Below are 23,514 nucleotides of genomic sequence, written 5' to 3' on the forward strand. Positions count from 1 at the left end.
ATATGTATAATACCTTAGCAGCCTTTTTTTCTGGCCTTGTAGTAACAATGACACTATCACTGAAAATATTAAATATAAATGCTCGAGGCAAATATAACGTGTGTTTTTTTTGTTTTTGTTTTGAGGTTAGAAAAGCAAATTACGAGAAACATAATTTAAATTGACCAACTCAAAAAATGGGGGAAAAAGGGGATTGTCGCTTTAAAAATGCTAATCAAGTTCTGTTAGGGATTTATCGCGACGTCACATCCTGAGGAGAGCTTTGCCTCCTACTTTTTGTTGGGACCTGGGAGGAAATTATCCCGCGGGGGTTGGCGAAGTGGAATAAAAGGAGAAATAGAAACAAGAAACAAGTTACGAGCCATGGGAGTGAGCGGGGTTGCTGTTTAGTCGTCTGCAATGCAAGCAGACGTGTTCCCACGGTGAATTCACACGCGGAGGTTCTTGTAAGTACCCCCTCATCCAGGCGTCCTCGGATCCGCGCAAGTGGCTGCGGAGCAAGTGCCTGTCTGATCCAGCTCTCAAGGCTAAAGCCAGTGTTTGTTTTGCCGTACGGGACACGCTTGCACGGTCGGAGTCATATGTATTCCGTGCGTTCGTTGCTAACTATTAGCTCGTGCAGTAAAAGAAACGCACACCTGTTGCTTTTGCTTACACCAGGTACCTCAGGCCTTAACTGTGTGCAGTAAGCTAAGGGTCATACTTCTTGTGCTTTTGCTTTATTAATATAGTACCAGCAGATGTGTTAGACAATTTCTAGTGTGTTTTTTTTTTATCCCGGGGCTTGGCAGCCCGGAAAGCTCAGTCCATCTCAGCCGTTCCTTTTCATGGCTGACCTGAAACCAAGTTTTCACATCTTAGGAGCCGAGTAACGTTATAACCCATATCCGACCGTTTACCTGTTATTGTTACCTTTTGATAATCCAGATAGCGTCAACAGATACTGGGACTCAAAATGAAATGTACTTTAACTGGATATATATATAATTTTTTTTCTTCCTCTCCTCAGTTGACTTACCTTTATACCTGGTAATATCTGTAGTTGTACATCAGATTTTTGACTTGTTAGGCTCTGCAAGTTATCTTAGTTAACCAACGTTTAACGTAACGTTTGTCACCTGCAACGTCGACTGTCACCACACAGACACATAGGCTGCAGGCACACTGTTTAGTTAACATAACTAAGTGTGAAGACCAAACGATGGCAGCTAGCGGGATGTTGCCTCGTCAGGACCAAAAGTATTTTCGTTTTTTTTTCTTTCGTTTTCTCAGTTAATGTCAGGTATTCATGGTGGATAACTCGATACATGCCAGCTGACATTGCATGGGTCCACACAAAGACAATGTAATACAACTACATTTTCTAAAACAAACACACACACACACACACACAGCATCTTTGTGGCTGTGGTTGAGCATACAACTGTTGTTCACCTGACACATCTCCCCTTACATGTTTTCACAGGTAAACGCTGTTTCTAAATATCTAACATTTCTGAAGGCCTGTACGGTTTACAAGTCCAGAACTAGCTTAATTTCCCACGTTTTAATCTCTACCCTCTTCCCCTCACAGGTGTGGCACTGTAACCCTCCCTCTCCCCCATCATGCTGAGTTTCCTGCGCAGGACGCTGGGGCGACGCTCCATCCGGAAGCATGCAGAGAAAACCCGGTTACGGGAGGCCCAGCGAGCCACAACGCACATCCCTGCTGCCGGGGATGCAAAGTCTATCATCACCTGCCGTGTTTCCTTACTGGACGGGACGGACGTCAGCGTAGACCTGCCGGTAAGGAGAGTTGCCGGAATTTGAGCCATTATCTTAATGTTTCTCTTAGTTTTAAACTAGTTAGCAAGGCATGAACCAAAGCATAAATCATTTTAACAGGAATGTGAACCCATAGACTGCATGTCGGAATTGATTTCCCTGTCTTTACTACAAGTGTGCATACTTATCAGCTGTTGTTAAGAGGACAGTTAATGCTCAGTAAAATGACTGGAGTTTCTGACAAATCTCGGTCAAATGGTCATTCAGCATCACCAACAGTCTTTCTCCATTCACTCTCTAAGTGAATGGATGGAAAGCAAAAGCACAAGAGGTGAACTAGTGACCACATTGCTTGTGTCAGTAGAGCAGTCCTTTTAAGACTGTGTGTGTGTGTGTGTGTGTGTGTGGGGTAGCGTTGCTGATCACCTGTAATTCCATGATCCTCTCTGGAGAACACACTTAATCACATGACCACATCACGTGACATGTCGGGCTCATCACAGAGTGGACATAGAGCAGAACCTCACTCTTTGCAGCTCTGTCTGTCTTCTTCTGTCCTCTCCCTCTTTCTGTGTAATTTGTTTCTGCTGGGGAAAATGTAATTTAGCATTTAACTGGTGTAACAATTTAGCAACTATAATTTTGAACCAAGGTGATAAATACCTGGATCTTCTTCCCCCATGTCATCTTTACTTTTCCCTGGCTCACAGATTTTACTACTTTGTGTTTCCACTGGGATTCCATCTGTCAAACCTGCAGCATCCCAGTGAGGCCAGTCTGGTAGCTAACTGCTGTTTATGATTCGATTTCATCTTTAGATGTAGCTGTCTGGCATATATTCCAAGGAAGATCTGCTGAAGAGAATATCTTTGGCCAGTATTACTACATCTGTCTTGTTATTGTTTTAAACTCTTTTTTTTTTTTCAATTTGCTTTCATTTTATTTCTCATTTTAATTTTTAGTCTAACTGACTCAGAATAAAAGGATATCATTCCCTACAACGACCAGGCATTTCAGAAATTTTTTAACAGCTTCCTGAACAAGAATGCATAAATGTATACTATTCAGCATGTCTCACAAGTGATGTCACACATTTTTGAGCCTGCCTGCTGTAAGTATTAGACCGGCCAAATCCTTCCTATCAGCTCAGTATTATTTGCATAGAAAGGTTGGATTATATTCTTATTCAGTCTGTCTTCTAGTGGAATGTTATCTGCTTGGACTGTTTTCATTTTCTTTCGGTTTTCTCTTTCTCTCTCTTGCTCTCGATCTTTAGCTTATAGTTGAGCAGAAATGATGGCTGGAGTTTTTACAATGCTCTTTTGCCTTTGTTAGTTGTTAGTTCTTAATACCTAATTAACTGATGGAGTTAATTGATTTTGTCCTAGCCAAAGTACACTTTCAAAGTTTAAAAATTCCCAGACCTTTGCCTTCTTCACCTGAAGAAAGTTTTCAAATTCAGTTGGATTTTTGAATGCATTCTGGCAGGGCCCTGGACTTTGGCTAGGTTTCAAATTAGCTTTCTCTGTGTGTCGGCTACCCCAGATATAGGTAGCTTCTGCAAATCCTTATTTCTTATCATCCAACTCTCTCTTTAAGTGATAAGGCAAAAAGAAAGACACCAGTTAAGAGCACAGCTATATAGCTGTTTAAATGGCTTGCCCTCTGCTGTAGATATCCATTGCACTAATGACAGCATCACCAACAGCATTTCGACACAACCACAGGAAGAAGTGTGGATGATAAAGAAAATATTTTGTAAAATAAACACAGATGCAATCCACCTATATTTTAAGCAACATTCCTGCAACAATGGTGTAGCCTCTCTTTCCCCAACATCTTAAAAAGTATATAGTTCCACTTGGGTCTTTTAAGTATATAGTCTGCGAGCTGGGTGACACAGCGAACAGAACTTTCATTGGAGGAACAGTGTGAACATAGACATAGACGAACCTTCTGACATCAGAGAGGGAAGTTGAGCAGGTTTGCAGGGAAACATTGCAGCTTCCCGCTATCAGTGTTTCAGCCAGACTTATCATTTAGTTAAACAGTCCCTGAGAAAAAGTTCAACTTAGCACATTGCTGCCTTTTGCTGATGGTCTGTCTTTGCTAGGGACTGTGGAGTAGGAGTAATGATATCTATAAAACAAGTTAAACACAGTTAAGGTTTTCAGTTAAGACTATAGCACCCCTTGTTGTAGTTTTGAATCATGTTTTGTTGTTCTTCAGATACAGAGTTGTCAGTTCAAATCAGGGCAGAAATGTGGGGGGCCCCTGCTGAATGGTGCAGTTTGTTTTTCTTTTTAGATGTTCAAGTGGTCGTAAATATACAGCCACAATCTAAACTGAATAGGGCTCATTCACATACTTTAGCTTTCCAGCTGTCTGTGTCCTTAGTACGTAAGGCCACCCAAAGTTGTCTCCTGGGGATACCTATGTTGAGCAGCATCCATGTCCACACATAATTCCAGACAGCCTTATGATTCACATTCTTTCCTTTACATTTATTTACTTCCTTCTCTTGTCTCTTTGTCTTTGTCCTCCCCCACTCACCACCCTACAGCCACTCACGCTGTCACCTCCTCCATCTTCCTTTTCTCTGGTAGATTTGTAGCCCAGACAAAAGGTTAAGCACAAGCAAGGCTTTATTAATTTTTACAAAAAAAAAGTCATTATTCAATTTATTGTAGTACATCTTATCATTGGCAAGTTGGGAATATTATGCAATAATAAAATAATAGTTTGAAATTTTGGTGAACTGACTGAACAGTATTGCCTATTGACAAATGTTGCATTATTGCTGTATACTGCAGCCATGATGGTCTGGACTCACTGAAAAATATACAAAACCATTTACCAGTATGTGTGGTCACCTTGTGTATGGATGACTTTGTGGTATTTGCAGATTCACACAAACTTTAATGAGTGTGTGAGAAGGTGCATGATTGAGGACAGACAGATGATTGCTTTGTCTTATCTCTTTTAGTGAAATGGGTAACCATGGCCCGGAAATAATAAATTAAGGGCTTTTATTCCTTTTTTGGACAGCCATGTTAAAAATGGTTGGTGTTTTTTTGAGAACAGTCAGGTAAACGCATCTACCAAACTGCATGATTTTCCCTCCTAAAACCCCAAGCCTTCTACTTATTCTAGAAATGGTGTCTGGGCCCTTTTAAATGGATGCATTACCACACTGGTTGGTTTGATGACCGTAGATGAGAGTATCAGCTCAATTGTAACTTCAGTATTCTGACAGAGTGTCTGAGAGACAGAACTGTATGCTCAAAGGCAGGCAGAAAGACTGCAAACAGCCAAACAATACTGCAAGCACTATAACAAGAGTTTGGGTGCAACACACACACACACACACAAACACAAACAATGACTCCATTGTACTCTCTCTCTCCCTGGGTACTGTAGGGGTGCAGAATGCCTTCTCAGCTATGCCAGCTAGCATGGGGCCAGCCCCCCTGAGCTGCCCAGGAGCTCTCTAGGGGTGTGTGTGTGAGTGAGTGTGGGAGTGTGTGTGTGTGTGTGTGTGTGTGAGAGACAAGGAAACCTCGAGGGCTCCAGTGGTTCTCTCCTTTACTCATCCATGGTTTTGCTTTTTTAACCACTTTGATTTGTCCCTGATTTCTATAGGTAACATTTTGTACATAAATTGTAAATTAACCTTAAAAATTACAGAAGTAAACTACCACCATTAGAGCACAGTAAAGTGAGTTGCATTATTTGCATAAGTAATAAATAATAACATTATTTATGTAATAAATATGTTAGACTAAACCACTAGCAGGCCAATCACTTGATTGACAAGATTAGCTTAATGTTGTGAATGTTATGATTATTTGACATGCTTTTAATGCTGATGAAAACACAAAAGAAAATAAAAAAACTGTGAAAATGTTTTGTAAATTTGTTTGCAACTGTAGTAGGTGTTACGAAATAGCTGGGAAAGAGTAAAAAGTCAGCCATACTCTTGGTTAAAGTTACAAATCATTTGATTGCGAGAGCAAATATGGTAAAAGATAATTGATCAAAAAGGACAAATAACAAAAAAATCAGGATGAAGAGAGGAGGAAGAAAGTGCAGCTGCTGGCTGATCTTCTATGGCATCTTTTCCTAATTCATAGAGCCAGATGATCACATGATGTGTTCAGCCACCCCACTTCCCTCAGCTCCTGAGTGTCTGGGGCACTTCAACCCCAGTTACCATGGTAACCCTGTCGCTGTGCCTCATGGTAGGGTTAGGAAGTTGAGTGTGTGTGTGAGTTTGGGAGTGTGAGTGAAAGAGAGAGAGAGAGAGAGAGAGAGAGAGAGTGTGCACATGTGAGGGAGAGATCTCCCAGGCACAGGCACAGGACAGGCAGTAACTGGTACGGCTTTGTCAGAAAAGGCAACACCTATTCGATACTTCATGTTAATAATTTCTCATATCTCTCTTTTTGAATTCATAAAGCACATATCAGAACATGTACCCTTAAACCAAGCAAAAAACTCTACTCAAAACAATATTTTTGAAGAGGTGCAAAAAGAGAGGCTCAACCAATTTAGAATCTTTTGGTCTTGTGAACCTCTGTATATGTCTATGCACTTAAAAAATGTTTTCATTTATTTCCCCAAAGCACGTTATTTTACAGCTACAATGATTCAACAGCAACAGAAAATTAATTGGCTACTACTTTGATAATCAAATAATCGTTTTAGTAATTTTATATGCGAAGATGGCAAATATTTGCTTGTTCCAGCTTCTTAAATGTGGGGATTTGATGTTTTTCTTTGTTTTACATGATGGTGAACTAATTATCTTTTGGTTTATTAATGTTAGACAAAAGATGTTTGACAACATCCCCTTGGGCTGTGGGGAATTACAAAGTGCTTTTTTTCTCACTATATAAACAAAGAGTATGGTCTAGACTTGCTCCATATGAAAAGTGACCTGAGATAACCTCTGATATGATTTGGCGCTATATAAATAGGATTGACTTGAATTGAATTGAACCATCCTCTGACATTTTAAAGAAAAATCAATTAACTGACAAAATAAGGAACAGGTTTAATCAGTATCAGACCGATCTCTGATGTCAGCATCCGATCGGAGCATCCCCAATGAGTATCAATATCCTCACTGTGAATTTCCTTTTAATATCTCTAGTTTGCAACTTGGTGTTTTCTTAATAACCCTAGGTGAGGTAACATTTCATTCAGATAGCTACAGTTAGGGACATAAGTATTTGGACAGTGACACAATTTTTTTTTAAATTTTGCCTCTGTAAACCAACACTACAAATTTATAACAAAGCCATCAAGATGTGATTGAAGTGTAAACTTTCAGCTTTAATTCAGGGGTCTAACAAAAAAATTGCATTAACTGTTTAGGAATTACAGCCATTTTTATGCATAATCCCTTATTTTCAGAGGCTCAAACGTAATTGGACAATTGACTGACAATCAGTTTCATGGCCAGGTGTGGCCTGATTCCCCCATTATTTCATGACAAATTAGGCAGATTAAAGGCCTGGATTCCAAGAGTTGAATTTTCATTTGGTAGCTGTTCATGGGAACTTCTCAATATACGTTCCAAAGAGTTGTTGATGCAAATGAAGGAGGCCATCATGAGGCTGAAAAACAAAACAAACAGATCAGACAGATAGAAGAAACTTTAAAAGTGGCCAAGTCAACAATTTGGTACATTCTTAAAAAGAAGGAATGCATTGGTGAGCTCAGCAACATCAAAAGGCCTGGAAGACCACAGAAGACAACTAAAGTGGATAATTGCAGAATTCTTTCTTTGTCGAAGAAAAACCCTTCACATCATCTAGCCAGGTCAAGAACACTCTCGAGGAGGTAGGTGTATCATTGTCAAAGTCAACAATCAAGAGACGCCTTCATGAATGTAGAGAGAGGGTTTACCACAAGGTGCAGACCACTGGTAACACTCAAGAACAGAAAGGCCAGATTAGACTTTGCCAGAAGACATCTAAAAAAAAAAAATTTAAAAAAAGCCCGCCCAGTTCTGGAACAAGATTCTTTGGACAGATGAAACCAAGAATAACTTGTACCAGAATGATGGGAAGAGGAGCTGATTCAGCCAAATAGTGCAAAATTGGTATGACGGTGCTTTACATTACAGATGAATAATGACCTAAAACAATCTGCGAAAGCAACCCGAGAGCTTCTTGAGGCAAAGAAATTGAATATTCTTCAATGGCCAAGTCAGTCACTTGACCTCAACCCAACTGAGCATGCTTTTCACTCACTGAAGACAAAACTGAAGGCAGAAAGACCCCAAAAACATGCAGTCCAAGCAGGAGACAGTACTGTATGAATCTGAACCACTTGCACCCATCTCGTTTGACAGAAGCATTTCCAGTAGAACTGAAGGCAGCTGCAGTGAAGGCTTGGCAAAGAATTTCAAGGAAGGATACTCAACATTTGGTGATGTGAGCTAACTGTAAGACCTCTGTTGTTTGTGTGTTTATTTGGTCAGAAAAAAGCCAAAGGTGAGGAGCTGTTCGACCAGATCATGTACCATCTGGACATCGTAGAGAAAGACTACTTCGGACTGCGCTTCATGGACTCAGCACAAGTGCCGGTAAGATTGGAGATGCACTTTACACAGTAGTCTCTTGTTATTTTGTACTCTTTGCTTTTGTTTTTTAATTTCATGTCGTGCTATGGCTGACATAACTTGTTGGGTTGAACAATAATGAAAAATAATGTATTGTGACTTTTGGTTCCCACAATTAAGGATCATGGAAAAATATTAATACATGAAGACAACAAAGTGATATTTAAAATACCTGCTCTAGTGATCCGTCTGTTGAGTATTGTTATTATTTTATGTTTCAGCAAGTGCTTCAGGCAGTCACTTCTCAGGCAGACCTTCAATTTCAGTCATAATCACTATTCACCAATTTGGTGTAAGGCTTGAGACAGGGACTTTCCTTTCAGTGAATGGGCTAAAGGGATTGGTTATGGGACTGTTGTCAGCTCTGGGAGTCAGGCTATGCTCTGAGACAAAGCGTTTTAAGTCACTGATCTGCCACTGACCCTGTTCCTTCACACTGATATTCTGTGAAGGCCATGGAAGGAGGAAGAGCTGGTAGGAGTAAAGATGAAGCACAAGGAAGGGACAAAGAGGAGAGAGGTAGAGTTGGAGAGTAAAATGGGTGGGAGAGCGAAGTGAAGTTGAGAGAGAGAGAGAGAGAGGCAGTGAGATAGAGAGAGGGAGGGCTGTAACAAGGAATGTGGGGGAGAGTAGACTAGAAGGTGCTTTGAGTTCCTCTGTTATCTCTCTCTGTCTCTCTCACTAACTTACACATGCACACACACCACCGCCACCATCTCTCCTTGACATTGTTCATGCCTCGTAGAGCTAGAACTTCCAGGAAGAATTAAAGCACAGAACAGAACAGAACACTGACTTTAGTGTGTTTGTGTGTGTGTGTCTGTGTGCCTCCCAGAACCTACCAGATTTCAGCTTTTCATTAACTGTCCATTTTTTGATTCATTCACTTGCACATATAAATATAGGGACAGATATAATAATAGTTATAGTGAAAAAGCATAAGGATTTTTTTTTTTAATTTTTTTTTTTAAATACTAAACTTAACCTTGCTGGCAATACTGTGCTTTTTTTAATCGTTAATAACCTTCATGTTTCAGCATTGGCTTGATGTTACAAAAAGCATCAAAAAGCAAGTGAAAAGTAAGTATACAGAGGCTTTGCTTCTACCCATTTCTTTTCCCATCCCCACACATGCTTAGTTACATGATATATAGCAAAACATCCAATGAATGGATCATTTCTCTTTACAATAATGTATTATTATATTATGTAATATATGAAGTTTAATACATCCCTGGTAATTTGATTATTACATACTTTTTGATAGTTAATTACATAGTTAAACTTGATAATATTTACTCAGCTGTCATTTTGACCTGTCCTTCAGTCGGCCCACCATACTGCCTTCACATGAGAGTGAAATTCTACTCTTCAGAACCGAACAACCTGCACGAGGAGCTCACCAGGTGAGTTAAGACGTGCGCACTTAAACTTCCTACGATAGTACACTTTCTCTTACACACGGATTTTAAAAACACATATGTCATTGGGCTTTTGGGGTTGTTTACTTCTTGAATCTGTTAATCTCATAAACCTTCAAAAGTCAGTGTTCTTAATGGCTCTCTACAAGTAGGTTGTTTCTTCTGTGCGTGTGCGTGTGCGTGTGCGTGTGTGTGTGAAGTTAGACACAACCATATAGTAATGTTGTGTTTTTGTTTTATAGGTAAAAATGCTTTGGTCACATAGGAATCACTGCAGAATTTATTTAAATCACCCAATCCTATTTTGTACATACCACACACACACACGTACGTGCAAAACAAAACAAAAAAAACATAAGTGGCTTCAGTGTTCTATGCTTTGGCATAGATGGTTGTTTTTGTATCATATCCCATAAAATTGCAAAATTTTGTCACATTTTATCACCATAATTAACCCTTTTTGTTTCATTTTACTTACAGATACCTATTTGTCTTACAATTAAAGCAAGACATCCTCAGTGGCAAGTAAGTAATTATCCTTCATTTATAACTATTCACCTTAATGAAGAACTGTAAACTGGAAAAAACTTGTGGTGGTGTCATAGTACAGCAAATAAATATTCAGTTAGAGAGAGGGACAGACAGAAATATTATTATCACATCCATTAAATTATGACGGATGCATATCACTTATTCAGCTTGCCATAATAGACCTGACAGTGCTGTGTCAGGAACATATTTTGCCAGTCATGCCAGCAGTTGCTGCATTTACTGTGGTATGCATTAGTAATTATAGGTGCCTTTTTAAAAATACACCAGATTTATCTACACTACTAGGAAATCCCTGAAAAAATTGTTGCCACTTTTATCATAAGAAAGCTGTAGCTCAAAAGCTAGCAAGATAGCAACTTCAAATGTTTTATTTTGTTGTTCAGGGTACCTGTTCCCATGTTTGTTCAACACATTCTGTCTGGGTATCCAGTCTGATTGTTCAGAGGCTGTCAGAGTGAATCATTGAGCAGTAAAGAACAGATAATAAGCTTATCACAGGGTGAGAAACACTAACAATGCAACCTTTTTTCAAGCACGCTCATTGCTGGCCCATGTCAGCATTTTACTGCCCCCCTGACAGTCATTTTTGTTTGGTACTGCATTTATTATTCAACCTGTTATTTCACAGAACTAATTTCACTAAATCACTTAGCCAACACAATATATTGCTTTTCTTCATCAGCCGATATCCTGGTAAACATGAATCCATCAGTTATGTTGGTAGTCACTACCATCTTACTTTAACAGGGTTATAGGATTACAGGATTAATTAACAGTAGTAAGAAAGACTCGGAACATAAGTGATAGTTTTAACTAGAAAGAGATTTACTTGTTTTTTTGTATTGTTTGACTGAGTACTATTGGGAAGTGGTAGAGACCAGTAGGACTCAGTGAAGTTCAGAGGGGAATTTTGGTGGACTATGGCAGTTTGTTCATCACTTTTGCTGTGACTGACTCTTATATGTCTGTATTTTCAGGCTAGAATGTCCATTTGACACAGCAGTGGAGTTGGCTGCCTTCTCACTACAGGGTAAGCACAGCAAATATCCAGGATTCTCTCCAGCTCTGTTATTTGTAGCTGTGATTTTTTTTTTTTTTTTTTTTTTTTTTGCAGTGCACACTGCTTTGCAGAGCTGAGATGAGTGCCATCTTTGCTGCACAGAGTCCCAACACACCTGCGTAGCAATAATATAACACCAGTTACAGTGGTGTGAGTAAAACAAGCCTTTGTCAGTTTTAGATTTGGAGCATGGTACACTTGTATACCAAGAAGCCTAGTGGTTTTCCCATCTGCAGTGAATAAGTCCCTTTTGTAAAAGCTAGTTTCTTTTTGTCCACATACCTCAAAGCTTTTACAACCCTCCCACATGCCCGACAGACATTGCTCCCAAGCCCTACGCTTACTTTATAGCTGGTGAGCCCATGAAATATGTCCCCACATCTCATCTCAGCTGTGTCTCACCAAGGCACTCACGTAACAGAGCTATGCACTCACAAGTCCGGCTGCAGGAGTGGACCCTTGTTTCCCTGCTCCACAGGAGTTTTCCCTGATCTTTTCGAACCGGTCATGGGTGTCTTTGTGAATCACCATCTGCTTTGAGTGACGTTCCTGGCAACATTGCTGCCATGGTCACTGAGGCACATGAACCTCTCCGCTACAATAAGATTGCAAATCAAAGTGGTGTAGCTTTAGTTAAAGTGCCGGAGAATGAGATTGCAGACACATGTGGCTGATATGTGATTTCTCATACTACATAAAGAGGGAAATACCAAGATTTCAACAGAACTTTTCCGGTGAGCCGTTACCCCCTGCATTAACGGGCTGTTCTAACATACGGACTAAGGAGCTGCAAGAGCCATAGGCTGCTGTTCATTGTGAATGCGACATGCCGTTTCATGCCTGCTGAACTACAGGGATTTAATAGGAGAGGAGCAACTGTTTACAGATTCCCCCTGGAGAACGTGAAGGATGTTGTTGGCGGGAAAATGAATTTGTGTTTGACTTCCCTCCCTATTGCCACTGCAACTTAGATTAGATGGATGAGTAATTAATAATGTGACTAGTGACTAAAATATTTTGTTAAAAAAAAACAGTTAGGGGGCAAATATATTTTAATAATCATGACTCCAAATGCAGCAGCATTTTTAATTTTTTTTTTTTTTTAAATTTTACCTCTGTCAAAGACAAAAACCAAAGCTCTTCGTAGGATATTGAAATTCTTTAATGGCATTTCTGCTAATACTGTATCCCCTCACCTCTATCAGTTCCTTAGTTTCCTGACTCCTTAATTGTGTCAGTAAAATATCTGTGTAACAGCAGGAATGTTCTCCCTTGTTTACTGGCATTATTTGCTAAATGAACTTGATTTTGGAAGTTAGAAAAGGACAGCCTGCTGTCCATTTCAGAGCTATCTACATTCATTACATTTACATTTAAAAATGCACTAATGGAGCAGAAATTGATTGGGCTTTCTCTACTATTAAATGTTGAAACTATCTATATTTACTGTTTTTTTTTTTTTTAAATGCCTAAAAGAGCCACATAAAGACTAATGCTTCAGAGGAACAAAGATTGAGTTAGTAGAGACATTTATGGAATGAGATTGCGTGCATAAACCCTTGGAGGGACACAAACACATGCCCGCACACACACACACAAACACACACACGCGCGCACAGTCACTGTGGGGTAAATGCCAGCTCATTAGTGCTCCATCCTCCTCTGAGGCCCCCTAATCCAGTACCCTTTCTGTCTTCTTTTTTTCCGAGTTGAGTTTTTCCCTTCATTTTTTTTTTTTTTTTTTCAGAATTATGTTGCTGTTCCACTGACATTTACTGGGACAGGAATAGGATGAAATTATCCTCTCTTTCCTCTATATCTTGAGGCTTTGCTAACAGCTGGAAAGCTCTCAGCAAGTCCTAGTTTCTCTAGTCTACCCAAACATTGCAAAATATAATTAGAACCAAGACTTCTCAGTCTCTGTCCAATTTCACCAGAGATAAGGTTTTTCACTTTGTCTTGTTTTCACTATTATCGTTCTTATGCTAGTGAAGATTATTTGTTTTTTCCTACCTCAACCTCCTTTTTGTCTCTTTTTTTTCACCTGATAAAATCTATGACTTGTCCGGAGTGAGATCAGTCCCTGACCGACGCTACACGACGCTTTGCGTGCTGTGACATGGGGGAAGGATTCATTAGTTATTTTGTCCATTAGTATTCCCATTACCTACCACCACAGTATTAGGCACTCTTCCTGTGGGCCTCACCCAGAGGTTGAAAGGCAGAGTGTCAATGAACACAACAAGTATTATTTGAAAAATGTTTTTGGTCTTCAGTTGAACTGTGTACTGAAGTACCAGTTTATTAGATACACCTGTACAGTCTCATGCAGTCCACGACTGAAGCCCCTCAAAAATTCTGTCATTGTTAACCTATTGCGCTCAGGATTTGAACTGATAAGTATGTTTGTCTGTGTGATTTCAGCTGAGCTAGGTGATTGTGACCCATTAGAACATAGTTTGGACCTGGTATCAGAATTTCGCTTCATCCCCAACCAAACGGAGGATGTGGAGCTGGCCATATACAACACATGGAAGGACTGCAGGTAAGCATTCATTATTACTAAACTACTATATGTGTGGGCATTCTGTTAAACTTTAATGTTAATGAGGAGAAATGAACTTAAAAAATGGCCACATATAGAAGATATCTTATGAAATCAAATGGATCTGCTTCACTCTGTAGTGTGTATGTCGTGTGGGCTTGGGCAGAGACAGTTACCAGAACAATACATTAACATGCCCCCCCCTTTTTTTTTTTTTTTTTTGGGTAATCCTCTCTACTTGGAGCTGCAGTTGTATTTTTGTCGATGCAAATCTTTCTGCTGTTTTGTCTACTCTCTTTTTTTTTTTTTTTTTCCTGTCCTCTGCTCCAGAGGTCAGACACCGGCCCAAGCTGAGATTAACTACCTGAATAAAGCCAAGTGGCTAGAAATGTATGGGGTGGACATGCATATGGTCAAGGTAACTGACACAACCTTTCTCACTACCATGTACTGAATAACCTCAATCTACCTGTTTCACTTATGTGTAGTTTCACATGTAGTACGTGGAGTTGCACATCAATAGCATAGCCAAGATTTAAAACAGGAAGTGTCCCTCATGAAAGACAGGAAATAGAAGGAATGTGCACAAGAACATAAATATATGATAGGGCCATAATGCTGTCTCTTTTGCTATCTCTTCATTTTTCTTTCTTTTCCTGCCTCTCTGTCCATGTCTGCCCTGCAGGCAAGAGATGGTAATGAGTACAGTCTGGGTTTGACACCCACTGGAGTTCTGGTGTTTGAAGGACAAACCAAGATCGGGCTCTTCTTCTGGTATATTTGGTTATGACCTTTTATGTATTACTGAAATATTTACTAAGGTGCTTACACCTGTAAGTCTTACTCATTCCTGTGTTTGTTTGTGTTTGTTTGTGTGATTGTGTTGGATGTACTGTGTGTTTGTTTTAGGCCCAAGATCACTCGTCTAGATTTCAAGAAGAGCAAGCTGACACTTGTGGTAGTGGAGGATGATGAACAAGTGAGCATGAGCACACACACCTACTATACAGTGAAATGTTGAAAATGCCAATGCTCCTTATCTACAGTAGCTAATATTTATCATAAACACTCCTGTTTCAATTTGGATCAGTGTAGGCATGTGTATGAATCTGAAAGAGCAAACACTCACTTTTAATAGGATGGCAAATTTAGTCAGTTTTTGGGATTTAAGGTGGTAACAATAGATTCCAATAGCGACACAGTTTCAAGGCAAAAGCATTAAACTTAGTAAACTTCTCCTTGTGATAATTTGACAAATTATCTCTAAACATACAGTTTTTGTTTAATTGTGCACATCCAACTGTGGTACCACTTTGAATCCAAGCTTACTTCAGCCTGTGTCCTCTGTGAATTGCAAAATATTAAATACATAAAATTTATAAATTACTACAGCTTGAAAAATAAACTGAACCCTTCTCATTTGCCCTGTTACAAAAACAAACCTGAAACAAATAAACAAACAAACCACTTTGCACTTCAGGATAAATCTCAACAGTTTTATCACATACCTTACAAAGATAATGCTATTATTCTTTACAATCTCAGGTAGACCATACAAGTCTTTTTTTTTTTCCACTTTAGAAACTGTACAAACATGCAGAGCTTGCTTTGTTTGTAATGAAAGAAATGAAATTATGAAATAAATCTTTTGTTTGAAGTAGTGCCCGAGCCTTAAAAAAGGTTGGTTCTAAATCAAAATGAAACAAGACTTTGTATTGTAGTACCCAGAGGCTAGTGTATATGAGAGAGGAGGGTCTGTTTATGCCCATCCTGGAGGTCTGTGAGTGAGGTTAATAAAGAAGCCTGCCCCCTCTGGTATTTCTGGTATGCACCATTCTCCTACACACATACACAGTTCTCACCTCCCAACTCTGCACTAAACTGTTGTATACTGTATGCTAGTCTTGTCACCGCAGGGATTTACTGTACACACTGTACAGTAAATCTGGGTTTTTAATTCTGTACCAAGATGCTATTCTGTCACATACACACACATACAGCAGGAGCTTTAGAAATTACACCAAAAGAGAGGGGGCTGGCTGTGAGTCTTGTCAGACGGTCACTGCATTGGCAGTTGTTGCACATATTTTGAGAGTAAATTGTGTCTGCTCTCTTTAACGTTGGATGGAGGCAGTGAAAGAGTCACATCCCATAGTCAAAGAGAATTTCTAAGAAAATGTAGCTAGTTGGAATACACAGTATGTCTGCGAGCTTGTGTGTGAGATTCTGTCTCTTTGTTTGGCTATTAAATATGTCTCTTGGCATTACTATTAGAGGTCTTTGGGAAGACCCCATCCCATCAAACCCAGAGGACCCAAGTTGGACCAAGTTTTGCTTTGTCGTTCATAGTGGTGGTCGGGTCCTGCTAAGAATTGCTACAAGTGTCAGGTCTGTGCAAAATATTTTTTTTAGATCTAAAAGGGCATGCGAGGACTTGGGATCAATGTGAAAGCATAAGCAACATATGCTACATTGTCAGTTGAACAATAAAAATGCTAAACAATGTGGACTTAACTGTGGCTCTGTCTTGTTAGAGATTGTCTGTTACTTGAACAGCATTTTTGCCCTGGAGGAAGCTATGCTTGTTGAGATTTTGAAGGGCTTTATATAGATATTTTTTGCCTTCTTTTATGTATATCAATGCCACAGAAAAATCACCTTGTTACAAGCAAGAGTCATTTGGCATCTATAATGCTGAATTTAACCAGGCATTGGGAGTTTTAAATGTGCCAGTTTTTATTAATAGGTTTCCCCAGCTGGTTCAGAACTGCATTAGATCACACATGCAAGCATATTACGTGGACTTTGAATAAATTGGAGGCTGTGCATGTGCAAACTAGCAGTGCTTTCTGGACAAGGTACTCTGAACGGATCTTGGTTTGTCTGTCGCATTTGTTTAAAGGTTTGTGGGGGTTTTCAGCTTTGGGTGAGATGGTCAGGGGTCCCTCTTAAGCAGAGTGTAGATTTGTAGTATTTCCTGTTTTGGTGCATGTGTAGAATATAAGAAGTACACCTGATAACCAATGAAAGGAGGAAAACAAAGCAAAGAACTGTGCAAAGAATATGACTGTGATACTGGAATGTCTGCAACACATGTTTTGTAACTGGCTGCGGTGCCGGGAAGGCTTTCATCTAGGTTGCAACGAGAAATCAGATTAATGAGGCAGCACCTGCACACTGTAGTGCACCCATTCATTTTTCACATATCAATCTCCTTCCACAAGTAAGAACTAGCACGTGAGCTTTGTTTTATGGAAAATATATCGGCTAGGACTGAAGGACTTTCGAATGATTCGTAAGTTTATTTAAAAATTAACCTGCTATAGCTCAAAATGTAGAGGATTGTAAGACAATGTGCCATGATTGCAAGTTCTGTTCCAACTGGAGATGGTCATATGAGATGCTTTCATGTTACTCTACTGAGACTTTATCGTCTTCTCTGTATCACCCAAATCTAACCCTGTTCCAATCCTTCTCAGGGTAAAGAGCAGGAGCACACCTTTGTTTTCAGGATGGACCATCCCAAGGCCTGTAAGCACCTCTGGAAGTGTGCTGTGGAGCACCATGCTTTCTTTAGGCTGAGAGGGCCAGTACACAAGAACTCTGCAAACTCTGGATTCATACGGATGGGATCACGCTTCAGATACAGGTAATAGATGGATATCCTGGCAAATCGAAGGGTTGGGGATGCTTTTGAATAATGGCTTTTTTGTCTAGGCTCAGGGTTGGTAAACAAGGGTTGTGATATACTTTTGTATCAAATACGCAGAGCTTAAAGTTATTTCAGTTATAGATTTGCAAAATAAAGCCAACAGTAAAAACACAGTTTTTTGTTGGGAATGAGTTTTACATAATAATGTCATGCCTTACGGCACATCATTTCCCCATGTACAATGCTGTGCACGTAAGAGTGTTTACAGTGCCTATAGAATATTACTCACTCCCACTTGGATTTTTTTCATGTTCTATTGTTAAACAACATTAATTCACAGTGGATGAAATTAGGATTTTTTTAATCTAATCAACAAAAAAAATAAATTTCAAAGTAAAAAAAAAAAAAAAACTTACATAGATAAAAATTAGGTACAAATGTAAAACATAAAATAAACTATTGTACAACCATTCAGCCCCGTTAATAAAGCACACCTAAAACATCACTTGGTGGCAACTGCTTTCCCAAGTCTCGAAATTGCTTATTTACAGGAGAGACGAGAAATTTCTGATGAGTTAGGTGCCACATCAATAAAAGGCCATGTTTGTTTCTGTACCTTGTGTTTGAAAATACCAACAGAGATAATCCTAGTGTGACGTACAGTATCATTCCTCTGTACATACAAAAAAGCCCACGTGTACACACAGATCCTTGCAGTGGTTCAAACCAGGCACTCAGTGTCAACATACTGCAGTAGCAAGCTAGTTTCCCTCTTTGTGTGTTTAAACATTACCCAGTTGGATAAGCATTGGCAGTAATGTTGGTTTAACTCAGAGGTTACAGGGTTCGTTGTTAATAGAAGGTTATCGCCTGGATGGGTCCAGAGTTCAGCAGGGGTCATCGCTGCGCCTGTAGTTTTTGAGACAATGAGATACATCATAAAAATATGCAGGAAAAGTTGACTTTTATATTTAATGATTTGGCCTGCGCTGGTCAAGGTTACCATTACTTACAGTATGGGAACAAATAGAAATCTTTGTAAGAGTAAATTAAGTTTGTGTGCGTGTTTGTGTGCGTGCGTGTGTGTGCGTGTTTATGTGCGTGTTTGTGTGCGTGTTTGTGTGCGTGCGTGTGTGTGCGTGTGTGTGCGTGTGTGTGCGTGTGTGTGTGTGTGTGTGTGTGTGTGTGTGCGTGCTACCAGTGGAAAGACAGAGTATCAGACAACCAAGGCCAATAAAGCAAGGCGGTCAGCCTCCTTTGAGAGAAGGCCCAGTCGACGTTACTCAAGAAGAACCATGCAGAACAGAGGTGAGGACAACACTCATATAGTCACACAGCAAATGGGATTTACTGACTATATATATACAGTACAAAACAACTATTAACATATCACATAAGAAAAAATATACACATGCAAACACATGTATACATATAATATATATAATATATATAATATATATATATATATATATGTCACATTACCCTTTCATTCAGAAATAGAAAGGTCATACATGATGTAAAAATATAGACATCTATGCATTCTTTGGAAAACATGTATTCAGGTTTTCATTTTAGTATATATCTGTACACAACACTGTCTGTTCTTTGTTTGTGTTTTTACAGGACCATTCAATCCACAGGAGTAAGTATACTGATGTTTAAATTATGTGATTGTGCCATTGCCTGTTTAAATTTGTTTAAATTACTTTACCTGCCCTATCCATGTTCTACAGCTTTAATGTAAGGGTGAGAAATTTTTAAGTCATTTTATTTATCAGTTGTGTTAGCACAGCTGCTGTGTAGTCCTGTTTGCATTTTCTCATTTATGATAATGAACAAGAATGGGGAGACTTGCAATTGCTTGATTTACAAATCATATAAATTTCTCTACAGTTTTCAAGTACTGTGACTCTCTATCTCTCTCTCTCTTTCTCTCGCTTGGTCTCTCTCACTTGGTCTCTCTCTCTCTCTCTCGCTTGGTCTCTCTCTCTCTCCCCATTCAGTTTCACCACAAGGCTCTGCTATAATCATGTGACAGAGGTAGCCTTTTGTTAAAGGAATATGCGTGTGGGCTAAAGAAATTATTTCAGTGGTAGTTTTAAGCTATCATGGGACCAGCTGACTCAAAGCATTGGGATGATGAACATTCCTGTGACTTTTCATCACACACAATTGAAAAAAACCTACACTCTGACGGTGCCGGTACTTTTGAAGCAACAAAACATTTTTCCTGACGAAAGGATGTAGCAATGCCGTCTTAAATAAGGACGGAGATTTGCTGATTGGCTTATGGATAACCTGGTAAACTAAATAAAAAGATGATTATGGAAAAAGTATTGCCATAAATGTATCCAAATTGTACATCTGCATTGCCCCAAAATGTGGTTTATGTGTCACTTGAATGTTCTTAAGACGACACTGAAAAACAGTTAATTTATTTAGAGTATAAATTAACACACAGTGTTTAGGTGTTGTGCTGTTATATTTTTTGGAATGAAATCTCAATTTCTTTCTTTGCTCAGAGTTCTTTCCTCAGGCAATGGAGTCAGCTCCAGCAAAGACAACAAGGTGGGAAGCAAAACTGCTGTTTTTTTTTGTTTGTTTTTTTTTGTTTGTTTTTTTAATCTCTCCTCATTATATTGACCCAGGCAGGTTTTGAACCCCAATAGACAGCACGTAGAAAACAAATTCATTTGTATGACCAGATACAGGCTAATGTAAAAAGGCTTTGACAAAAAACAATGAAAGCGAGGCTTATTGATCGGAAGATTTCAAATTTGTGTTTATTCATTTATCAATCTCAAATCTCTATTTTCATTTCATCCTAATCTTGTGCTTCTTCATGCCTTTCTCTGTACCTCTACCATGTTTACTCGCTATCTTGTTTGTTCTGTTTCTTATAATTCCTGTCTTTCTCTCCCCCCTTCAGGTTTCTCCAAGTAGAGGTGCCTGGTCAGGCGTGCCTGTGGTCACCCCAGCAGCTGCTTCTGCCTGTGGACCGATGGAAATTGAGGCACTGCCTAGGAGTCCTGGAGGAGAAAAAAGGAGGTTGGTTCCTTGATTGAGTGTTCCACTTGGTGCAGTCAGTTCTTTCGAATGTCTTTCAGATCTTATTTAATTTTATTTTTTATAATTTTTTTTAGTTTATTTGTTGAAATAAACTCCAGTCCCTAGTAACTCTTGATGGAAGAGAAAAATGGAAGAATCAAGATTTTTCATCTGCCAATGGTAACTTACAAAACCGGTGACGGAAAAGCAAGTTAGGTTGGGTTAGCTTGGCAAGGGCCAACTGATCCCTGTTTGGTGCTGAAAGAAGTTGGTGGATAGCTACCGTTGGTGTGTTTTTCATGGTACAATGCCATGAGAGTCTGACTGGTTGTGACCAGGGAAGGCAGGAAAGGAGGAGTTAGGGAGGTAAAGAGAGAGAGTATATTCACTTTGCTTGGCTGTTCTGTTTCCCTATTTTCAAGCTCCTGCCCTGTTTTTGCAGGTTTGCTGGACATACAGGTTATGTACTTCTACTGTGTATGGGAAGGTGGCTTGCAAACACGATGACCTGAGGCGCAGGTCAGATGGTAGATTTAAACTCAAAAAAAGTAGGACTGCAGTTAGACAAATAGCGTAAAGACTGATATTGGACAGCTAACAGAGACAGGTAGTGGTTAGATGAGGAGGCAGACATACTCTGTAAGGATTTGTCCGGATTTTAATTTGATATACAAAAACTGTCCTAGTACTTGCCACTCTTCTTCTCAGTGCCTCTCATATTACCTTTTTATTGTTTTATCTAATTTTAGTAGTATCTCATAGCTCATTGTTTCCTCTATTCTGCCATATTTTCCCTCTCATTTTTCATTACCCTCAGTCAGAGTTGCTGCCTCAGAGCAGTGTGTATAAATATATTATATTTCATTTTTTGGGTTTTTTTTTTTGTGTGTGGGTTAAATCTGTTTTTTCACAGTACGCATTTTCATGTGTTATGTGAAGCCTGTGTGGGTGTGAAATGTACATATGCATACAAATATGTATGCAACCTTTTCAGTTATAAACCTGTAATGTTCCCCTGTGTGTTCCAGTATTAGCATGTACTGAGGACTAATTGGTGTTGTCTGGATGCAGGCCAGGTAGGTACGTTCAAGCACTGAATCTTGCCATTGCTCTGGCTCTAACCAATCAAACGCTGTGCAGTGACGGGCTTTATGATTTTGGCTTCGGAAAAGGGCTCTCTTGCAGTTTACATTGTCTCCTGTTTATCTTTGTTTGTCCACTTTTGATCAGCATGAAATGCCAACCTAATCGGTGCAGGAAATGATGGGATGATTTTGCGGGGATCTTGTGTTTGGTATCACGAATCAGCGATGTGACATGATTGATTCTTTGGATCTGTTCTGTTCTAGAATTTGGTCCGTGTCGGGGTGTCTCTCCTTTTAGCCACCTAATGCCATGCTGTGCATCCTGTGAAACACCCGATCTTCTTTAAACGCTCATCTATCTTCTAAAAGTGTAAAGATATTACAAGATATTATAACAACATTTTAGGATTAACAGAAGTTTTTTTTTTTCCAATCAGCTTATTGCTAACATATTAGAGATGCTATGGCCTTACAAAAAAAGTCAGGTTATTAGTGGTGACACAGTTAAAAAACATGACTTGCCTACTTGCTTTTTTCCAGCATAAAGTAAGTATTATTATTTCCTAACCAGGCTACTCTGGCCTCTTCATTAAAAAAAAAAAAAAAACCTCATTCAGATTTACAGCTCCGGCTTATCCTATTTCTAGTAAACTAAATTTCTGGTCAGCTGTAATAAGAGGATTGCCTGTCATTTCTGTAGAGGAGGGGCTTTTTTTTTTTTTTTTTTTTTTAATATAGTACCCATAAAAGTAGGGTGCACAGGCATGATCTTGGATAAGGCTAGTGCAAAGACAGTGTGATTATCTATCATACTAATTATGCTGTATCCTCCTCTTTTAGACTTTGTTGCTCAAAGGGTAAATTGTAAATCCTAAAGGCTGCAAATACTGGTTACTCCATACGAGAAATATTTCTAAAGCTTTTCTGGGTGTTATTTTTGTCCTCCGCACTCTATTCATTTTGTGCTGTACACCAAGGGCTCTTGATTTTTACTTCCGAGTAGGTGTCAGTTATGAGTGTGTTTTAAGCAAGATTAAGTTTGCCAATTATGCTACTGTTTTCAGAATACACAACATGCACAGGCCCACATTGCTCTGTGAATATGATCCATTGTTCTTGAGGCTATGCTGTCGAGCCTTCAGAAAATTCTTCAATCATACAAAATTCTTTACCAACATTGACACAAGTGATACAAGTTGCTGTGTATTTTATCAGCACAAGATGTTAAACTGAGATGACACTGATGATTTTGCATGGAGCACTATAACTCTCAGCTGTTCTCCTGATGACATGAACAATCAATGTCCTCTATCTCTCTGTCTGTATACCAGTCATTATCTAACTTTACCAAGCACAAATGAGAATAAAATTTGTGATATGATGCCTTAAAGCTGACGATATGCTCTAAATTGTATATATATTATATATACAGTTGGAGTCACTGACTTTATTGATTGAATGAATCTCAAAAATAGTCCAAGTCAGTGATAAGAGTTTTGTAAAAGTGAATTGCATTTTTTTGAATCACATGGAAATAGTACCAATAAACCTGTAATAGTTAATAGATACTTTTTTTTTCCATACGGATGTATACAAAAGTATCAAACAGCTCCTAATTAAAATAAATTTTTAACAGATACTAATTGAACAATTATAATTGGAAATGTCAATGAATTTTTAAAATGTTCTCTGAGTAACTTCAAAATTTCATGTTTTCTCCTATGGTGTACTTCTGTATTTTTTCCTATTTATGTTA

The 23,514-nt window shown here is 39.0% G+C and overlaps 1 protein-coding gene across 1 annotated transcript in view; it reads left to right on the forward strand.

The window, feature by feature from the left end:
- The first annotated feature begins 255 nt into the window (after positions 1-255).
- Positions 256-23,514, forward strand: part of epb41l5 (erythrocyte membrane protein band 4.1 like 5) — a 37,279-nt gene continuing 14,020 nt past the window's right edge. Inside the window, exons 1-16 of the mRNA XM_040148225.1 lie at positions 256-446; positions 1,574-1,785; positions 8,255-8,359; positions 9,433-9,475; positions 9,723-9,801; positions 10,297-10,341; positions 11,346-11,398; positions 13,853-13,973; positions 14,304-14,391; positions 14,659-14,747; positions 14,883-14,952; positions 17,453-17,622; positions 18,827-18,933; positions 19,249-19,267; positions 20,148-20,193; positions 20,555-20,673. Of these exons, the coding sequence (XP_040004159.1) occupies positions 1,606-1,785; positions 8,255-8,359; positions 9,433-9,475; positions 9,723-9,801; positions 10,297-10,341; positions 11,346-11,398; positions 13,853-13,973; positions 14,304-14,391; positions 14,659-14,747; positions 14,883-14,952; positions 17,453-17,622; positions 18,827-18,933; positions 19,249-19,267; positions 20,148-20,193; positions 20,555-20,673 (1,334 nt within the window). The 5' untranslated portion in view covers positions 256-446; positions 1,574-1,605. The remainder of the gene's footprint in view (positions 447-1,573; positions 1,786-8,254; positions 8,360-9,432; positions 9,476-9,722; positions 9,802-10,296; positions 10,342-11,345; positions 11,399-13,852; positions 13,974-14,303; positions 14,392-14,658; positions 14,748-14,882; positions 14,953-17,452; positions 17,623-18,826; positions 18,934-19,248; positions 19,268-20,147; positions 20,194-20,554; positions 20,674-23,514) is intronic.

This window comes from Xiphias gladius, chromosome 16 (genome assembly GCF_016859285.1).
Source record: "Xiphias gladius isolate SHS-SW01 ecotype Sanya breed wild chromosome 16, ASM1685928v1, whole genome shotgun sequence".
Lineage (NCBI taxonomy): Eukaryota > Metazoa > Chordata > Actinopteri > Istiophoriformes > Xiphiidae > Xiphias > Xiphias gladius.